Source organism: Accipiter gentilis, chromosome 8, assembly GCF_929443795.1.
Source record: "Accipiter gentilis chromosome 8, bAccGen1.1, whole genome shotgun sequence".
In the NCBI taxonomy this organism is placed as follows: Eukaryota; Metazoa; Chordata; class Aves; order Accipitriformes; family Accipitridae; genus Astur; species Astur gentilis.
Window position 1 is genome coordinate 31183070 of NC_064887.1, and position 21396 is coordinate 31204465.

Below are 21396 nucleotides of genomic sequence, written 5' to 3' on the forward strand. Positions count from 1 at the left end.
ATGTATCTTCAGCATTTTTATTGCACCCTGCTCTGCAATACCAAGGTGCCATCTGCATCTCTTCTTCAGGCTCAGTTGTTTTTCTCCCTTCCCAATTATATCTATGCAGTAAATCCTTTAAACCTCTAACTAGTCTGCAATTTCATTGGCTCAAACTAATGAACAGAATTTTCTAATTCCCTTATGATAATCCTATTACCTGTCCAAAGCTATTTCTGCAAGGGTCATCATTACACAGAGATGTAAATCTGAGACCAGGTCTATCTGTGGTCAGTTGTAATCCAGTTTCTCTCCTGGAAACCACCAAGGACATTTGTCAGCACTCGGAAAAAGCAGAGCTGAGCAACTGAGCCTCTCAGGTAGAGTGATTTATATGTGGATTGCCTTTCAAGCTTTATTTTAGTAGGGGAATAAAATATGGTGTTTCAAAGATGGCCACAGCTGCTAAAATTTATTGGCTGTGTATTAAACGTTCTAATAGATAAACTTAATTGATACAGTCTCTCAGAAGAACCTCACCTTTGGCATCAGGCTGATATGTAGCTGTTGAGATAAAAACTAATGCCAGATTTCCAGTTATGAATTTGGCAGGCTGTTTTGATTAAGCTGAGAATAACAAGCTATGAGAACTGTCATTATTCGCGCTTTAAATAAATACAGGTTTTCCTCTAGCATGGACCGTAAGTGATGTTTCACTCCAGATGGAGTCATTTTGGGGAAGAGGAAATATACTAGAAATCTGATCCCTGAGCTGCTGCTGACGGTGTGTGTCCAGACTATCGTAAGCGACACCTATATCTAATTTAACAGAGCTTTTCTATCCCTTGCATAGAATCCTCCCTCTCATTTGATTTTGTCATTAATTTAATTCAAAATGGGATTTCTGCTCTTTTGTAACCTATCTTTGAACACTAACCTGTATATAAGAATCTGCAAGAGAATATAAACACGCCATTTCTTCTGCCTGTACTGGGATGGAATTCTGTGCTCTGGTGAAGGGTGAGTGAAGGGCTCAAATGTCTGGGATAATCCCCAGAAAATTTTCAGGTCTGGGTCCATCATTTTCAGAGCTTCCAAGAAAATCTAAATCCTAACTTTAGAATAAATCCTTCTTACCCGGGTATCTAATTTCAGGCTCAGTATTATTTTCTTGCAAAATAATGTTTTGGTAAGTATAAATATTGGTGTGAAAGAATAATAAACCAAATGTACTGGACAAGAAATTTTGCTCTGTAGCTGGTGTGACAGCATTAATTTTAGGCAGGTTACCAGTACATAACTAAAGGTATAAATGACGTGTTACCTGAAAAGATGAAGAAAATGTCCCCATCTAGCTGGTAAGCCTACCTACTTTGAGGGCAATCTGCCATTGACAGCAAGGGAAAAAAATCCTCAGATCCACACAGTTCAATGGAGATGCAGAGACTGCTTTACTTACTTATCAGTATTTTGCTCTTCTCCATGGCACATCTTTGTCATTTGTACTCAGATTTGGATTTGGCAGTGGGCAGAACAGCAGCCATATTGAGATATATATATATAAAAATATATATATGTCAGTCCTTAGAAAATAACCATAAAATAAGCAAACAAAGAAAACTTGGTATATATAACAGTCCACTAAACCCCATTTTTTGATACTGAGAGATTGCTTTCTACAGCTGAGATCCCCAGAAGGTGAGCACATTGTGAATTGTACAGGTGTAAGTGGTTAAAAAACCTTGGGGCAACATTACATTTTGGATTCTTGCTTCCAACCTGCTTACACAAACAATATGATCTTCACAGTCAACAGCTTTACAAGTTTTCTGCAAGTACCTGAAATTTTTTTGACAGAGGGGAACTGTTTGAACATAAAGTCAGTCTTCTGGAGCTGATATATACCAGATTGCTAGAATTATATGTGAATACTTCATCCTACTTCAGAACGGGATTTCAAGCTGATCTCTGTTATAAATATTAGTGTCTAACCCTAGCAATTCTAATTACAGCACAGCTAAAGTCATGGGGAAATGCATTAGGGAATGAAAGATAATATTCAAAATAATACAACTTGAGAGAAAATTGCATAGCTAAAGATGACTGCTATATGCTAGTATATGCAACTACTGGTTTCCAGTGATAAAGGGAATTCATCACTAGTAGCAATGGATCTTGAAGCCATCACAGGGTTCCCTTATTCCTAATTTACAAAGTGCAAAAACCCTACAGGTATTTTACATCTTCAAAATGCTCATGATCTGATAGTTGAGATATCATCATCTCAGCTGCAAAGTTTTTCCCTGGGTGAATTACATTATTAAAGGGCATCTCTGCCCCTTTCCAGCTCTCAAAAAAAAAAAAAAAAAAAAAGCAAAGAAAGGACCAATTCAGAAAAAAGGGCCTGACCAATACAATCAGTAGCCCCACCTCAGTGGGGAAATAATGCTCAATAAATATTGCACTAGACTGGATTACAGTGATTAGTCAGCTCAGTTGTGCAAATAACTGCAGTTACAGGAGGCTGTGATTCTCATTATATGCAAAAGCTGTGCAACTTCAGAATAGTCTTAAATGCACAAGATGCAAGAACTTATGAAAAAACTACATCACCCTTATATTTCCACCCCATCTTTTAGACCTATTGTCTTCTTAGACCACTTTCAGATAGCCAGTGGTATAAAATCAGAATAACAAATCCATATTCCACAAGCCACCTGTGGACAGAAAACACTCCAGAGACTGTACAGCATTCTGGTCAGACATTAGTGAGCAAGGAGAGGAAAGAAAAAAATCAGGTTGCGCCTGTGATTTGATACGTTTAACATGGGAAAAGGATGCAGGGAAGTCAGCTGGGAAGTCTGGTAACTAGCTTTCAGTGCTATCCCATCTTAAACCACATAATAGGCTTAATTTTAAGGCATATGGCTAACCACAGTTAGACTGAATTATAACCTTAGTTCTGAATTCCTTGAAGGAGCACAAAGATTTAGCCTGAGTCCCAATACAGTGAAGTGTTTCTCACAGATGTAAATGTAAGCTGGATCATGCTACAAATCAACACAGAGAACTCCATTATGTTACAATGAGCATACACCACAGTTTTTGCCTTTAATGTTCCATGCCTACAGAGATCGAATGAAAGCTGTAGAGCAATTTTCACCATCAGTATCCAAGTACAAAGGAAATCCTATTCTGCTGCTTACTGGAAGGAAGATATCAAAGAACTAGGAGTAGAAGAACATAGAATGAAAGAGAGAAATGGGGGTCTACCCAATACCAGGTATAAGCAGAGTGTTAAAGATTTTTCAAATGTGAGTTTCTCTGGGTTTGCTTTATTAACAACTCAGAGTTGGGCCACCACCACAGTGGATGGCAACCTTCCAAAAATTTCCCAATCTTATATACCTTTTTACCACCCATTGTCCCAGTTCAAAGTCTTTGTAATTTTCCAGTCAGTCTCTGTTCCCATGTCATTATCATTCATCATCTTATCAATTCTTGTGCCCCAGTTCTTCTGAAGTTAGTGGTCATAGGCAGAAGGTCTTTGGTCACCACAATCACTTATCTTCTTACACATCAAAGATTACCTTTGAATTTCTGAAAATCACTCAGGCTATTCTATTAATTTATCTTGTTCTAAAGTTAATCACTTACTCCCATGTCTTAGGTCTAAAATGTATGATCCTTCTTCTGTTGATTCAGCTTGACTGGGTTTCAAGCCAGTCATAGAGGGGGAGACACATAGGACAAATAATCAGCTTATGCATATTATCTTATAAGCACCTGCATTCTATTAATCATATCTAAAACAATTTCTAATCATTAGTTATATGTCTAATATGAATAGTCTTAGGAACAATAAGGCTTAAGGACTAGTTCCTTTTACACAGAGTTAGCCAAAATTAGGGGAACAGCACTTTCTGGGTAAAAGAACAAAAATCAAAACAAAACAAAAAATCTCTTCCAACTATTTCAAACACAAGACTTCGTGAATTTGTGTCATCTCTTGTATTAATTATTTTTTTTTAAGCTGGAATGAAACATTTCAATTTTTCATGGGCATTTTCATTTTGGACAGACATGCAAGATGAGGGCAACAACAAGTAGAGGAAGTATGATAAGCCTGAAAAATAGCTCCATATATTTGCCTGCCAAAACAAGAAACTATTTTTGATGACCCAGAACCCCTTCCACTCTAACAGCCACAGGTAATAGAAGAGAAAGAAGGAAAATAGAAGAAATCGTAGCAGGCAAATGCCATATAGTTTTTCTCACTGCATTCAATCAGAGGAAGGGATGGCAACATTGCGGGAACGGTGATTCCTGCAGAGAGCACTAAGCTGGGCTTTAACGAGCCATCTCAGCTGCTCCAAGCAAAGTACCTGCTGCATTACGAAACTCCACATGGTCAAAGGCCCTCCAAAAAATTTCCAAATTACCACCTTGTTATCTAAGCCAGCCATCCAAATAAGGCTCTGTGAACTGTAACAGCAGCAGCGATGTCAGCCTAAATGCAGCCACGCTGGGCGGCAGATTCAGTTCTCGGTCTTTCTCAGCCTTGTAAAAAGCTGCTGGCTAACAGGTCTTGCACAGAGCCAGGTGAAAATGTGTTATTGAAGTTGTTCTTAACAAAAACTATTTCACTGATTTTTTTTGGTTTTTTTGGTAATTGTGTCAGTGTTGATGAGAACCTCCACAAAAGCAGTATCATCATATTGAAAACATTAAAGTAAAAAATTCAAATGGCATCTTGAAATTAAATTTGTTTCTATTTGCATACCCTTGCCATTTCAGTAGTTTAACAGTCATTCATAATATGACATCATAATTAAAATATGCTTAAATGATTCCACTTATCCAATATATTAAGGAGAGTTGCTTTGCATGGAATTAAATATTTTATCTTAATTTGAGATGAAAGCATGTTATAATAAAGTCTTGTCATTTTGACACAAACTATCAAATAAAATAATTGTGGTTCTCAGTCCTGTCCTTCATAATTGCTGGAATCCTATTAAAATAGCTGCCTCCAGCAGTACTCAAAGATAACCACACATTCCCATTTCTCCTTATAGCAGGGATACTGTTCAGGCTTAAAGCAGTAAAGATACTAGTTATTCCTTTTCTCAGAGATCCCTTAGGGAAGGCCTTTGAAATCTTTAAATAAAGAAAACAGAGGCTGTTTTAAAAGAAATTATGAGATAAAGCCTTGGATCTCGCCTCTTTGAAAGCGCACAATAATGAAATATCTTCACTGAAAATTTTAAGTTAAATCCAAGCATATCAAGGCTGTTGACCATTAAGTTTGGTGGTGGTGTCCTTCGAAACCTCAATGACATGCAAAACTGGTCGTGGGGAGACCTCATTTCTTTCTTGAGAAGAGAGGCCAGAAGACAGCATTTGGCACCTTCATTCTCTTGCACGTTGGATGCTGTCTGGGTTTATTTTGTTACATCTCGCCTTTGGTCGTAGGCAAGAGGCACATTTGAAAATACAGCCTAGCTAAAAATAACCTTGCTAAGCCTTAAGCCAAACAGGATGAAGTAAACCCTCAGAAAGAGTTAGGAGAAGTCAGGCTCTATCAGATGAGGAAACATGCCAGCCATTGACCATCCAAGGTCTAAATATAGTGCCTTTAGACCTTGGGGACCTCCTCAGTGCCCACACTACAGCTACCTCCAAGCACTCTTTGCTTTTCAAGAGACCGTCTCTCCCAATGAATGCAAATTTTTGTTCCTTCCTATTATCCATACCTGCATCCTCTCAAGATTAGTTAGGTCCCGTGGTTCATCCAAAAAGGGATTCAGGCCACTGAACCAAGTTGTCTTGGAGATGTCAGTAATCCACAACCTATGGTAAACAACACACTAGAATGCATTTATTCAGATCTTACTTAATAAATCATTTTAGAAAGTGGCTATTTATTTAAAATACAGTAACAATCATTTTAGGACTTCAGAATTTTATTATACTCTTCTGTTTAGTATGAATATTGATGCATCATCCAAGACTCTCCTACAATATTCTAAATATAGGGACTAATATGGACTTGCTGTCACACAGACCAACCTAGTGTTTATTGACTGCTAAATAGTTAAATGAATTATAATTTGATTTTTTTTTTTAGAGTCCTTGTTGGATCACATCAATAAATGATGCTTTTACAAACAGATTCACATTTGAACTGTTCTATTAGGATAGTTAATGCTGTTACAGTCATTTATGATGTTAATCCAAATAACTGACATCATGGTAATCTGAAATAGCATGTTTTTTCTCTGATTTATGATACTCTCTGGTTTTGCACCTGAGTCTAATTCTCCCAAAGGGAGGGTGAGTGCTCTTGCATGCATTCACATTCTGTGCTTTAACACTGGAGAATCCACTGGAGAATTGCCCCTTTAAGTGCGAAAGCCACAAAAAAAGCTTTTAGACACCAAAATCATTAGAAAAAAATCCTAGAAAAATCAGATTTCATTACTTCTAATGCTCACAGAATTCCTCTCCTTTCCTAAATACAGCACACTACATATGACTGCTACTCCATCCCCTTCCCACGTCTGCTGCAGCTAATTCCACAGCTGCAGCCAAGTTCCTACAGTAGCTCAGGTTTAACCAAATGTTATACTCTGCTCCATAAACAAATACGGAGGGAGGAGAAAAGCCACCATCAGAACACCTTCAGTATCTCTTGGTTTTACTTCTCTTGATCCTATGGCCAGCTGCTGCAAAAAGAAGAGGTCAGGACCTGGCTTATCTTACCATTGTCAGCCACAACAGCAATGAGATGGGGCTGCTCTGACACTTTGCAAAAGGTACCTAAATCCTGCAGCAACTTCCTACAATATGAGGAACATTGTGTTCAGGCACTTACCACTCATTTCCCATTTTATTCACTAGAAACTCACGCTGTTGGATATATTTTCCATTTACCCTTAAGATTAGCACTGAGGAACCAAAGGAATTCAGGCATCTTCACCCATACCTGGGACTGCAGTATCTGTGACAACTGTTTTTTCGTGGGTTTTGCATAAGCATTTTCATATCACACAGGTGATAGTAATGCTTCACCTGGGCTTTGCTCTAAATCTGTCCCTAGGAGGTAAATTGGCATTTAAGCGCTGTCTTGGTGTGCACATAAGAAACAGACTAAATGAATCAGAGTACGATCTTTTTCTTTAAGATCATTTTGTTCCCTTCATTTTCTTTTTTCCCTTTCTCTTCTTCCCCCCTCCCCTAAGCAAACAAGCTTCCTGGTACCTCCTGCTGCTTGTTACAAGCAGCCCCTTCCTGCTGATGCCAATGCTCTTTTCTTCTGCTCTGACGAATGTTAGAAGTTTTCAAGAAATTATCACTCTTAGATGGCTGGAGCTGGGCTGGCTTCTTATGGGGTAATACAACTGTAGCCCGACCATGGGGAAGGCTAAAGTATTTGGAATTGATTTCATGATAGACCCGTGGCAGTCCCTGTGAAGGAGTCTTAGAAACAACTAAGTCTATACAGAAAAACTGGCCCAGAATTTGCGCTACGGTTTCTACATAAATAAAAGCAAGTCGCAGGGAAAGGATTTACTATGCTGTTTATCTGAGCTATGTTTTGAGGCAGGATAGGAAAAGCATGTGTTTTAAACCACTGGCCTTTTCTCCAAATTGTGACATTTATTTACACATTCAGAGAAACCTGTGTAAATGCCTTAGTTGCTGCACAACTACAACCCCAGTTTGCTTAATTTTGGTCTGCAAAGGAAGTGAAAACATTAATTCTAATTTTATGCAGTTTTACAAGCCACATGTAAAGCTGTTTACAATTTAGCTGGTGAAAGTTCACCATTTATAATTAAGAGTCAAGCACAGGATCCAAAGAAAAACACAAAGCCTCTGGAATGACACCAAGGGTATAAAAGATCTGTGCTGGAAAGGCATAAACCAGGAAGCCATGGACCCGACATAACCACCGCAGGAATTACAGCCCTCCAGGGCTCTCTGCGGCCACACGATATTGTCTGCTTTGGCTTTCATCTTCTGATTAATAAAGGTAACATGAGGAATACATTCCTACTATTGCTTTTACTTCATGCAATTGTAATTGCCACAGGTATGTCAGGATCATACAGTGGAGATGACGTTGACGTTATTTCTGATATCACAAGCAAGAGGGCCAGGCAACCCTGCAGCACACCCTGTGAAGTTGCAGTTGGTGGGAATGGGACTTGGACATCCATCATTTAATCAATTACTTTATAGACAGTTACTGCATTTTTTGGTAAATGGCCAAGTAAAAAAAAAAAACCCAAAAAAACCTTTTTTAATACTTCCAGCTGGCAACAGCTTTACAGTTCAACAGAGGAAATTTTTTTTCTAATTCATCTAATTTGGATATACTGACCCAACTCAAGATTGCCTGTGCCTTCCTCAACAATGTCTTTGCTACCTTTTGACAAATACAGATATATCACTTTTACATATGGGTCTTCCCATTTAAGATAAATACGGAAATTAACCCCCCCAACTAGCAAGTTTCACTTTCTGCTCTGTAATATGAAAACAATTTTGCATCCAATAGCTGCACATGTAACTATTGTGTAAGTGTCAGGACAGAAGAAAAACATTTGTTTATTCCTATTTCTGCACATGTAAAAAATATTAGTGGATGGTTGGGAGGAGAGATCACAGAACACTAGAATCATCTCACCTCTAGGCAGTGGCTCTTCCCATATTAAGAGTGGCTGAAAGCTATTAATACAGAATGAATATCTGCTTGATAACATAACAGCCAGGAGGATGGGAGATTCACCCCAGCCTAACCCAATCACCTATGTTACACAGTTAGGCTCTCCAGCTGAAAAAGGCAACGCAGACTCATTTTCTGCAAAGCCACCTGGAAGGCTTACGTCCTGCATTGACCAGATAAAGTTGGGAAAAACCAGCATCCCATTGTTGGTGCCTTAAGTTAAATGCCTTTGTAACAAGGTCATGTGAACAACTGACTCTGACATGTGTAAATCTAATTAAACTGCCAAGAAGTTAATAAATACTCCCTGTCAAGAGCTACTGCCCTAGCTTGCCCAAAGCATTAGATGCTGCACTCCATCCAACCTGGGTGAGTAGGTCCAGTAGTAGAGCTTCAGAGAAAGGTACTAATTTGGTGTTAGAGTGTCAGAATTGGAAGATAATATAACTTTTCAAATGATGGGAAAGCAGCAAATAAAATCTTCGCACATCTCAGAGCATGCATGTTAATGCTCAGAGAAAGCCAGGAATGAAGAATACATGAATTTGAAAGCTGTCATGAACAACTTTTTTTTTTTTAAATTGCTTCATTCTCTCAAATGTGAGAGAAAGACTGCTCAGGTATACCCTGCATTTATAGGGAGCCTGTTGGCTCGGTCAAGCCTGCCTTTTGCAGATAATGACAACAAAGTGTAGATAGGAAGAAAGCAAAAGCAAGAATTCCTACTGATTTACTTTTACAGTTACAAATACATATTTGAAAAAAAACTTCAACCAAGCTAAGAAAAAAACCAAACAACCCACACCAGAATTAAATATTACCATTTCTGAGGCAAATCTATTTTGCTAACTGTTTTCTGTGGGCAATTTTTTGCATATCCAGAGCCTTAGGAGGCATTCTTGGATAAGACCTGCCCTAAAACAGATGGTGGATGTTCTCCCAATTTGACAAGTTTTGATTCCTCCCAGCCCTCCCCCGCAGGCACCCTTTTTTTTTTTGATGGAAAGGAGCAGTAAGTCTGTTCAAAGTCCCTACAGGGTACTACTTCTTCTAGATCTTTAATTAACCTCACAACATATTTAAATTTCTTCCGTTTTCCATAAAATGCTGGCCATCAACCTCTCTAAACACCTGTCTCCAGTCATTGCTAGACTTACAGCTCTGACATAAGTGATTTTTGACAAATTACAGGGATTATACGCACTGCCAAACATCTGTTGAGCTCGAAAAAAATATATGAAATCCCTCCCCTGGACTTCTGCCATTCATCATGCCTTTGCTAATTACAGCAATAAACTCCGACCAAAACTCTGAAGGACATGTCAATTCTATCAGGCATACAGATGTTTACTTAGAGCTCAGAAATTAAGCATGTACCTAAACATCAGCTGAAACTCTGTCCTGACTTTCAGAGTACCGTGGTGAAATGCTCAATCCATCTGACAAATTGGGCCAGACATTGAGGTTAAACACGGATTGAGGTTTGTGCCCTTAGATATCTGCATTTGAAAACATTGACTGTTCTGCTTTCGCTTCAAATAGACATTTTCTTAGCATCCAACCATCCTCCTCTGCCACCCTACTTAGATATGCAAGTTTTTTTAAAAAGCAAATAAATGAACAATAGGTTTCCTGACAGAATAAATTTAAAAAAAAAAAAAAAAAAAGATTAATTCATCACAATAGTAACAACTATGTAACCACCCCAACAAATACGTAACATGTTCCAAAAATTTGACTCCTGAGTTTCAAAAGACATTCACCACTTAATATGCAAAATTAAGCTTTTTCAAATAAAACGATAAGGATAACTGAAATTTGACATTATTAATGTCAACTGGTATTTTTTCTGAAATAATAAAACAAGTCCTGTTTTAAAATATCTGCATTTCTGTCTTTCCATAGTGGCACTGTGGTAGAAGTAAAGCTTATTGATGTGAAAAATGTTGAGCTAATTTCCCATTTCAGAGTGAAATCCAGAAAAAATGTGCAATCTATAAAAGATGAACAATTTTGGGTGCATAACTATAGGCCAAATTTTGAAAGACAAAAAAAAAAAAAAAAAAAAAAAGAGGAAGAGAAAGGCATTTTTTTTTTTTAACCCTATGATTTTTAACCTAACACAATGCTGAAGCCAGGGGCAGTCACAGAGGGAATTTCCTAATTGGCAAAGCCTTAAGGATAAATTAAACATTGGACTGCATCTATTTAAAATGTTTCCATCTCACAAATACAGAACAGCATAACTCTTCTAAAGCGGATAGAGCGAATAATCCAATCCCATAACCCTCTCATCATAGTGACCTGCAGCAAAGCTGACAGCTTTCTACGTCAACCCATCCTGGTTTAGATTTTCTTCCTATTGTATGACCTCTTCTTTAAGCAAATAAAGTCCTGTTCTGGTGTTTTCAAATGATGTTTTCTTCCCCAAACACAGTGATGTAACCACTACATGATAAAGCATGTTTTTCCTTTAGGTAAGCCCAGGAAATTTCCATTTATCCCTATAATAAGCCTGTCTTCGCACAGCTGGGTAACACAACACTGGTGCAAGCAGTCAACGCAGGCGACTGCAGCTCTGAAGGCTGGCTCTTAAATCTCTATTTATCCACTTCACTGTAAGGGACCTGATTGTCTCCGAGTGCAAAGGGAGCTGCAGGTACTCCGTGTTTTCGATGAGCAGCGATCTGGCTTGGTGCCTGGCAGTCATCATCGGGAGCAGATCACTAAAGGTGCTTACAGCTTTCGGCTTCCTCCGCAATGCAATGCTCTGGCACCAAGCCTGAAATTCTGACCTCCGACCTTGACATTGATTTTGCTTATGTAATGATGCTAATGCCTCCTGCAAATCCAAATGCATACATGACCAAGGATGGATAGTGCTCTCGCTCCTCCAACCCCCTTTCTTTTTTTAAAAGGGGCCAGCTGAAAAGCACTTGGTCCTTACGATACTGATGCACTCCAATGCCCTGCCCAGTCTCTTTTTCAGAAAATACCCATCTTGACTAACAGCAAGAACTACGCAACATACAGAACGTGGCACGAAAAAAATGAACAGTCTCTTGGGAATGTAGCGCTTTGTATAGTAGCTACAGAACAGATCATAGCCGGGGCTGAAGCACCCACATCCTAACCATGTAAATCATGCAAATACCCATTCAACCGTTTCTGCTCAGCGCTGCAGGTCACACCCTGCAGTGCACTGAAGTTCCTGAGAAAGCTGCAATGACATTGGTGAGCTCTGGATTAGGGTCCTTGGAAATCCGTCACTGTTGCTAGCAGAGGAGGATGCCTACCCTCCCAAGAGTAGGTGCAGAGCCTCACACACAGAGGACTCAGTTCTGCTACACTGGGACATTTCCACTACCTAGGTAGGGGTGAACGATGCATTGTTCCAGTTCCATGTTATTTTACCTGATTCCCCCAAATTCCAGCATTTAAATCCAGAGTTGCTCCTTCTCTTGGCTTGCTTGCTTAAGAAACTGCCCATCCACCGGTTGAATTTGGTGGCCGTTATCACTTGACAGAGGGGACAAGAATAAACAGAGACGGAATTCTGCAAATGGAAACCAGGAAAAATGGGCAGAGAAGCTAGATTCAAATTAGCACTTGGGTAGAGGGCAATGCTGTTAAAATTCAGACACTTTTCCCAAGAGGCAAGAGCCAAGGGGACACTCCGGGCACATGTATCGGCTCACCAACCACCCACACATAGTTTGAAACTTAAATGTGCAATCACATCTTGCTGACATTTTCATTCTTCCACTTCCATAAGTCCCCAAAATTTCATACTTCCCAGTTCATAGGCATGTCCTACCGATTGCTGGGGATGAGCAGCATGCTGCTGATTTATAGCCTTATGTAAGCCCAGACAGAAAACAGCATTTTCACTGGGATTTGCACTTATGGACAGCAGCAAATCTGTGCCTAGAGTATGTTTGTAGTTTGAGAAAGACATTTCTCATGTTTGTTTATTGGACTAGTAGCAAAACCTCTTACTTTAGAGAGCAAGTTTTACTTATTGGCTTTGTCCTTTACAGAATGCATCTTGAGTTTTATAGTTTGTTTAGAGATTTTTTTTTAATTTCCCTCTCTTCTGTAACTATAATTTACCAATTGAAGACACTATTTTTGTATTTACAGCTGCAATATATTACAAGGATTAAATAAGTCTTCATTACAAATACACAGGTACAGTGCTTTCTTCCTGAGCTCTCTCAGAAATCCAATATGCATAAGAGAAAATAGTAAAAAAAAAAAAAAAAAAAAAAAAAAAAGGGGACACCCACCCCCCCAAACAGTAATTCTGGGTAAACAGAAAACTCTCTGCAAAGGCCAAAGACACAAAATATTTGTTACTAAGCAGAAAGCATTCTTTCATATTGGATAAAAAGAAACACTTTAACAAATGGTCATTTCTACCCTGTAGTAAGGCTGGTCCATCTGGTCTAATGACAACAGAAGGATGAGCATCACTAATAGGAACTGTTTTTCTTGAGCTACAACAGATCCAAAGCTCACAGAAATTAAATTGTAGCTTCAGGCATATACTTAGGGTTTGGGCTTTTTTCTTGCTGAAGAAGTGACTTTTGGGACATAGGAAGGTCTCAAATCTCCATGAAGAAACTGTAATTTTTGCTTCCTTCACTCAGAAAGTCTGACATAAAGACAAGAAAGTAAAGAAGTCATAGAATAATCTATCTCTTAAAATATGTTTGTGAAGTCACCATATGCATTACAAAATACAGTCTAATACCTCGATGATCTGCAGACCTGAAAAGGAAAAGTTTTCTCCCCATTAGTGCTTTTCAATAAAAACGTCAGGAACCACTTTCAGTTGCCAAAACCAATGACAAAAGCTAATGAAATTGCAATATATCTTCTAAATCAGCAATTTTTTTCCCCACAAAGATTGCTGTTCATCTGGCACATCACATGCTGTTAAAATCGTGCAAAGAGAAAACTTGAGATCAGTAGCAATGCAGCTGGTGTCCTGAAAGTCTGTCAGTACTTCCTTAGAACTAATTGCTTTAGTAATGACATATATTATCACTTTACCATCACTGCACATCATCCTGCATTGCTGTTTGACTTGATTACCCTCTCAGGATATTCTGCTCACACCACATGCTCTTAACACTGAGCAAGTATTTAGCAGGATTGTGAGACTGCAAATTTACATGAAAAAAAAAAAAAACCCCAGATGTAAAGCAGTTAAGAATTCTGTAAGAGGTGGTTGCAAAGGCCAGGGATGTACATTCTCCAGCATGCAAGACCATCCCTATTGAATGCAACCATCCCCACACAGCTAAGTGCTGCCTGTGACCTCTGCATTCCATGATGCTCTCAGGCTGACTCAGGTTTAAGGGGGTTGTATTAACAGATGACCTTAATGAATTTCTAAAAGACAGCACTGTCAGACAACTAACTAGGACCCACTTGCAGCTGGGCAGATGAACACGACCCCTGCAGTCTGTCTGCTGGGTTGCAAAGTGTCTGGCACAGAGGACAGCTTAGCTGTTCCCACTGCTGGGCACACCAGATTTCAGTGCACCTGTAAAGCCAGGGAAGTGGCAACTTTAGATCCAAGTCACCTTGTGATGGGTTACTACAAACTGCTCCGTGACACTATCTGCTTTACTGTCTCAGCAGTATGCACTGACATTTCCTCATGGAGGCACTTGCACAACATGCTCCGGAGCTGGTAGCACCCACGTTTCTCCAAATACTAGGAACCTAATTTTTTATTTGGAAAATGCTGCTTGCCCAACATATAAAAGAACACCACCTCACCACCCCCCAAAAAACCCTCCATCTAAACCCTTCACAAGATGTGGGAGAATTTCCGACCCAGGTGGTTGCCCATTTTTGCCCACACACTAAACATAAAAGCTTACACCTTTTTCCATGGTGCTTTCTTGAAAGGAAGAGCATGTACTACAGGAGAGTCAGCTCATGCTATAACTGAGCTTCTCACGGATCACCTTGCACTTACATGTTCATATGCTCTTGTTCTCAGGTGCCTAACTGGGAAACACCTGGCTTGGATGGCCTAATTCTCACAGCGCCAAGATAAGAACAATAAATATTTATAAATCCACTGAGCAGAAAGGAGAACGGTTTGCGTGACTTGCTCCAGGCTCACAACCTGACTCAGTCACAGGGCCAGGATTAAGTTTTAGGAGTTCCTTCAATCCCAGATCCATGGTCAGTTTACCAGTCTGTGCATCAGCAGGATTGTTGCCTCATGCCACGCTGCAGAAGAATGACATGGTGAAACACAGCTTTCTGTGCTGTTACGATTCACCTATTCTTTTCAGATTTATTAGGCACAACAGATCAGTAACTTAAAGAGAGCTTCCATTTATTAAGCAATCAGTTCCCATCTCTAACGTTTCACTAAAAGCGTGGTCAGTTTTCTGGTTCAAGCCTGCAACAGACTGCTTAGTTTCATATGCTGTATTTTTAGTGCCTTTCAGGGCTAAAAGCTATGGAACAGTAAAGCATACAGAGAATCAAACCCTCTCCTTCCTCATGGAACAAAGAAAATCCTCAGCACCAGCAGACAGAAGAGCTTTTTGTAGATGTCCATGCAAATCACAGGAATGACTTACAAGGCTTTGACCCAGTGTATCCACATAGCCGTCCATCCCTGACATGGCAAAGATTTTTAGTTTTGCCTATGTGAGAAGGGATTAGCTTCGTATTTCCATTTCAGAATTGATTGAATAGCAATTGATTCAGTAATCTGGATCTATACGCTGACAACAATCTACCTACAGATCTATTTAGCGAAAGCATTTATACAAATAAAGTATAATTCATTACCTGCTTTTCTTCCAAACTTGTTTTCAGTGCTTCCCACAAGTTTTGATTAACTGCCACAAGTACATGTATGGAACAATTTAATTGCACATTTACTAATCAGGTTTAGTCCCAATACTCACAAGAATTGGATCCCTTGTGTCTTGCTCAGCTGTTATTCCACTGCATTCTTTGATGCTGGTATGTAAAAATGAAGGTGCATTTACTCCTGTGCATACATGCTACAACACTAACATCACTCTAGTCTAACACAGCAGCACCTTTTAAATACAGCATTCATGATATAACATCTTAGCAATTGCTTCAAGATGGGATTTACTGTGAAGTCAAATAAAGCTTACCGTAACATCTGAACAGCTAAAACTAGTCTAGACTACATGGGAGCACTCAAATCATCTGCCTCAAGACTCCTGTGGACAGTAACAATTTATCACGTTAGAATTACAGTTTTCAACTAAAAATTAAATTTATGACTAATCTGCAACATGAGAAAAGACTCAGTACTGTGTGGTGGCAGAGCTCATGCAGAGGGCTATGTAGGTGTCAGTCAGCAGTGTAGTAAAAATGCATGTGAAGAATCGGTACTCTTCTCCCCCAGTATATCCTCCTGAAACCGATAATTGACCTTCTCAAGAAAGCTGCAGGACCCCAAGAACATTTACTGTAACTTTTGGCAACCAACAGAACATGAGCCTGACCCTGAAAGCTTTGTGGTCTGGCCAAATCCTGCTGCTCTGTAATGCTCTGGCACCACCCAGCTGGGCTCATCTTGTTGGTGGGAATACATGAAGTAAAACCTCTCCTCTTCCCTCAAAGAGGAGTGGTTCTACTTCACCCTTCAAAACCTTCACCATAAAAGATTAAAAAGGTGTTGCTTGAGTACTGCTGTATCACAGTGTCCTGTGATTGCTGTCTGGCTCCTTGGATTGCCTTATTTATAGAACGGGTGGAACAAGAAAGTTATTTTGATTTATAACCCCCATAATTTTTTGTTTTGCAACAAACATGGCCCAACCAGTACAAGCAGTCTCACTCCAGGATGTTCAGAGGTCTCGCCCAACAGGTTCAAATACAAACGAGCAGTTCAGGCAACACTTAAAAATAAATACTTACAGCACACGGAAAATTAATATGCTCCCAATTCCAAGGGAGACTAAACAAAAAACAAACAAAAACCCAAAACACTAACTACACATTCCCACTGCAGAAAGTTTTACCACCATTGTTTCATACCATGTTCCAGTATTCTCTGATGACTGAGAAAGAACCGTATAATGAAGAAACCCTTGCCTAGGCACTTTCAGTAAGAATCTGGTCAGACATCTTTTTAAAGAGACTGACATATAACCTAATTTCTTTCTATGAGACAGTGAGAAGCTCTACAATTATCATGTGTATTTTGATCTTCGGTGATACCTAACAGCTGCAGGAAATTACAGTGCACTGTACCTACTGTAAGCTTATCCCTTTTCTATCCTGTTATTAACTGTTCTCCTTTTTGGACCTGCAGCATCTCCTACTCCAGCCACAAAAATGGAAGAAAATGCCAACAGCTTCGAAGAAGATTTTGAAGGACAGGCAACACACACAGGCAAGGAAACTAACTGCATCTTTTTTTCTAAAAATAATCTAAACTGTCCCTGTTCACAAGGGAAGCCCAGAATTCAAGTAAATCCAATTGGTTTGCCAAACCCCTTGCACAGAAACATAGGCTCCAAAGCCAATGAGAATATATTTTGGAGTGACAGCCCTCATGTAAGGGCAGGTAACACCAAACTGATCTTTGTGCCATTCCTCCTCATACCCGAAGCAAATGGCAAATGCAGAGGACCCCTGAAGAAGCCACCAACAGCATTGGCCCAATACATCCCTTGTTGGTTTGTTGCTTCAGTCATGAACAATGGCATTTCTTCTTCTGGGGAAAAGAGAAGAAAACTGCAACAAAACCCAAACATAGTCACATGCTAGAATTAGGTTATAAAGTTTCACTATAAAGGGTGAATTATTTCTTCCTTCTTATAGAAGGAATGTTCAGTGCTAAAAGTGAACCTATAAATCCTTTTGGCAAACACAGCATAGCATTTAAAAACTTTAAAAGCATCCTTGCTCAGAATCACAATTCTTTTTAATTCAGCACTCAATCACCAATGATTTTTATGAGTACTGACATTGTATTCAGCTCTACAGACAGGTATCACTTCATCCCACCTCACCAACAGGTAACTATATGGCAATCATTCCCTCCCTGTGCTCCCAGGGCTTCTTTTTCTTTGTGCTATAATAAGTGTAGCTCTTGTAATAACTCTTTCTGGGGTTCTTTCCCAACCAGCCTTGCTGCTGATGGCTAAGATTGTTACATATATGGGTTTTTTTTAGAGATCCAAATGTGGGGCACTACATCCACACCTAGGCTTCAAAATAGTTTTGGAAATCAGGCTACTGTACTGTTATCACTATGCCAAGAGGTTCAGGCTAATTCCTGCTTTGGAATCTTGTTTGCAAAAGATTAGGTCACCTTCCCTTTCCACCGAGGGGTGTAGTGCCTTTAGCCACTACTTCAAGATGTTGAAACTTAATCCAAAGCAGAGTCTTGGCAACTGGCAACACCACATCTCTCTCATGAGAGAGAGTGCTGCTTACCTAGCCTTTTCTAAATTTTCCATAGAAATAAACTTCACCTCTGAAAACACCGAAATTTTCCTTGGTTTTGCTTTACAACCTAAGATACAGATTAAAATGTTTCATTTTGAAAAACACCACTGAAATAATTTTTTTTTTCCCCCCCATTTCAAAATTTAATTGCTTTAATCAACCAGCTCCAAAGACCGAGATCTGCATTACAATCAGAATTATCACAGCATTTGCCTTACACTTTACTCTTCTACTGGAACAGTTATGGGTTTAAAAAAAACAAAACAAAACAAAACAAAAACAACCCCTCAAGTGTCCTGTATTCTTAGTTTTACTATAAGTCCTTACACATTATGTATTCAAATACACTGTCTATAGAGAAATGCAAATATACTTCTGTGAAACGCTAACTTTGGCCAACACGTCAGTTTTAACAGGTTTTGACATCCTCATCCTTGTTAACGACTCATGTAGCTCACCAAAATCCTTTTACAGGATCCTGATGGGAACCAGACCACCAAAGTGATCCAGGTTAGAAAAAAACCTCCTTCTTTCTATTGGAGGCTAATGTAACACATTCGTCCCAAAGCTCTGGTTTTCAGGACTCCTGGAGAGCGCTCTGGAAGGAAGAGAGGCACACAGATAAACTGTGGTAGAAGGACAAAGCAGCAAAGAGCAGAAACTTCTTAAGACAACTTCTTGTGGCAGCTAGTTTCTCATCTAACTTCATTTCTCTTAGGGCCCAAAGGTGTGATCAATGACTGGAGGAAGTTTAAATTAGAAAGCGAAGATAGAGACTCCTTATCCTTGAGCAAGAAAGAAATTCTTAGACAAATGTCTTCACCACACAGATCTTTCAGTAAAGATGATAAAGACACCAGACAGAGATTCTGCCGTAAGGTAAGAGAAGAAAAGCAAAATAAATTACTTTTGATTCTATATAAAACATACCAGTTATAAGCTAGAAAATCCTTAATTTGCCAGACTCAACCCCCTTGCAACTTCACAGAGCTCACACAATATAGACAGAACAAATGCACATGCAATCACCTATCTAGTCCTCTTTCAAGCAAAGTCTAACTTCAGTAAAATAAGCAGTATATTTCACAAAAACAGATCACAGAGCACAGTTCGACCTTTCTTCCTCCCTTCCCTGCCTCAATGTTCTATCCTTAGTTAAGTCAATGGAAAATTGTTAACATGTTTAAAAACCTACTAGTCAGGGTAGAGCTCTGAGCCTGAATGTCACTAATTACCATTTACCAGTTCTGAAAGGGGGGGGACGGGACCCAAAACCCAAAAACCCACATGAATTAAACTTTGACACCACTACAGTCACTGGCAAAATTCCCACCAACTCTGGAAGATCCAGAAGTTTTCGCCAAATATGGCAACTGTCTTCAATACCATTAAGTTGACATGCAAATGTTGAGACAGGACCTTCACCCATCTCTTGACGAGACCTTCCAGAGTCACTGCAGGAAGTGACTGCTCCTCTGGCTAAGCTTTCAATGCAAAGTTCTTTAGACAACAACTGAGTCTCTTCCTGTTTCAGTGCAAACAGATTACCACTTATCAATATAATATTCTCTTAATATTCACAGATGAGCATGCAGGAGTATGAATTAATTCATGATGAGCAAGAAGATGAAAGTTGCCTACAAAAATACCGCAAGCGCTGCATGCAGGATATGCACCAGAGGCTGAGCTTTGGGCCAAAGTACGGTTACGTGTGTGAGCTGCAGAACGGAGAACAGTTCCTGGAAGCCATTGAGAAAGAACGTAAAACTACCACCGTCATTGTCCACATTTACGAAGATGGCATCAAGGGCTGTGATGCTCTCAACAACAGCTTGACCTGCCTGGCAGCCGAGTATACCACTGTGAAGTTCTGCAAGATCAAGGCCTCCAACACGGGGGCTGGAGACCGCTTCTCAAACGAAGTGCTTCCCACTCTACTTGTCTATAAGGGTGGTGAGCTCCTGAGCAATTTCATTAGCATTTCTGAACAATTCAATGAGGAGTTTTTTGCTGTGGATGTGGAATCTTTCCTAAATGAGTATGGGCTGCTACCTGAAAGGGAGCTTCCAGCACTGGGAAATGGTAATGGCAACATGGATGAGCAAGATGTTGAATAATTAGAGAGCCATAGTCCTCACTATCTCCCGCTCCTCTTCAGTGTGTTGTAAATCAATCTCAGTAACACCCATCTCATTTAGAGAAGGCTGTCTTTGCTGACTTACTTGTACGATACACATATATAAAAATGGCTTGACTGTTAGTATGTGAATTTTACTTAAAAACACATAAAACTGGCAGTCCTGTACATCATTATCTCTATGCCAGCCACAAGTAATAGGAAGAACAAGAGACAATACTGGTGATCTCTAAAAAATTAAGGAAAAAAAAAAAATTTAAAAATTGAGGGTTCATGCCTGTCTCCACAAAGCACAGGAAGAACTTAATTTCAACAGGAACAGAACTGATCCATCCCTCTGCATACACAAAAAGCCATCCCCGTGCTCTGGAATTACAGCAAGTCCTGGCTCCTCAGATTCACTTCTACCAACTGCAGTAGGAACAAGATCTCATCCAACAGTATTAAAGACAAACAAAAAGCCCAAAGTCCTTGCATTCCTAAATGGCTTAGGTATCACATTATTTTAGGCTTCTGCATTTAAATTTCAATATTCATGAAAATACAGAAGTTAGCTCAGCGCTTCTAAGTTTGTCATCCAGACAGCTAACACAGGCACATTATCAGCTAATTTCAGTTCATTGTTGCTCCATATTTTGAACAGTAATATTTAAAATGTCTGCAAGTTGCTGAAAAAGTATATTGTGCTTATGTAATAACTCTGAATAAAGCTTAACAAACCTACCAATTGGAACTGTGAAATATATTGGTAGCACATAACCTTAAGAACATGTGAAATATTAGTAAGCACTCATTAGACATTTATTAAACTGAAAGTTTTAAGTTTTGCTAAAGGGATGCTGCTGAGAACTACAATTTAACAATCTGTTTGAGAGGAAGACACAGGGTAAACTCACTATAAACCTTCCTCTCTCTCTCTCTGTAGGTCTGAAAAATCCACCTCCTCTAGTTCTGATACAAGACAACAGAACATTAGAAAAGTTCCAATGACTTCTTTTGCACACTGACAAAGCTGAAGGCTGAATTTTACTCTGAGGACAGAAATATCTCTATCTTAACTGCACACAAT

At 39.4% G+C, this 21396-nt stretch overlaps 1 protein-coding gene across 1 annotated transcript; it reads left to right on the plus strand.

Moving 5' to 3' along the window:
• Positions 1-225: 225 nt before the first annotated feature.
• Positions 226-21050, plus strand: PDC (phosducin). Its single transcript, XM_049808671.1, has 4 exons — positions 226-359; positions 17049-17129; positions 18909-19069; positions 19774-21050. Exons 2-4 carry the CDS (start codon positions 17072-17074, stop codon positions 20305-20307), a joined length of 753 nt encoding a protein of 250 aa, XP_049664628.1. The 5' UTR covers positions 226-359; positions 17049-17071; the 3' UTR covers positions 20308-21050.
• The last annotated feature ends 346 nt before the right edge of the window (positions 21051-21396 follow it).

Bases quoted from the DNA above. Each gene is read 5' to 3' on its own strand.
- PDC (XM_049808671.1), top strand. From the start codon at position 17,072: ATGGAAGAAAATGCCAACAGCTTCGAAGAAGATTTTGAAGGACAGGCA. The intron at 17,130-18,908 runs GCAAGGAAACTA...CATTTCTCTTAG, and splicing joins AGGACAGGCAACACACACAG to GGCCCAAAGGTGTGATCAAT. The intron at 19,070-19,773 runs GTAAGAGAAGAA...TAATATTCACAG, and splicing joins GACAGAGATTCTGCCGTAAG to ATGAGCATGCAGGAGTATGA.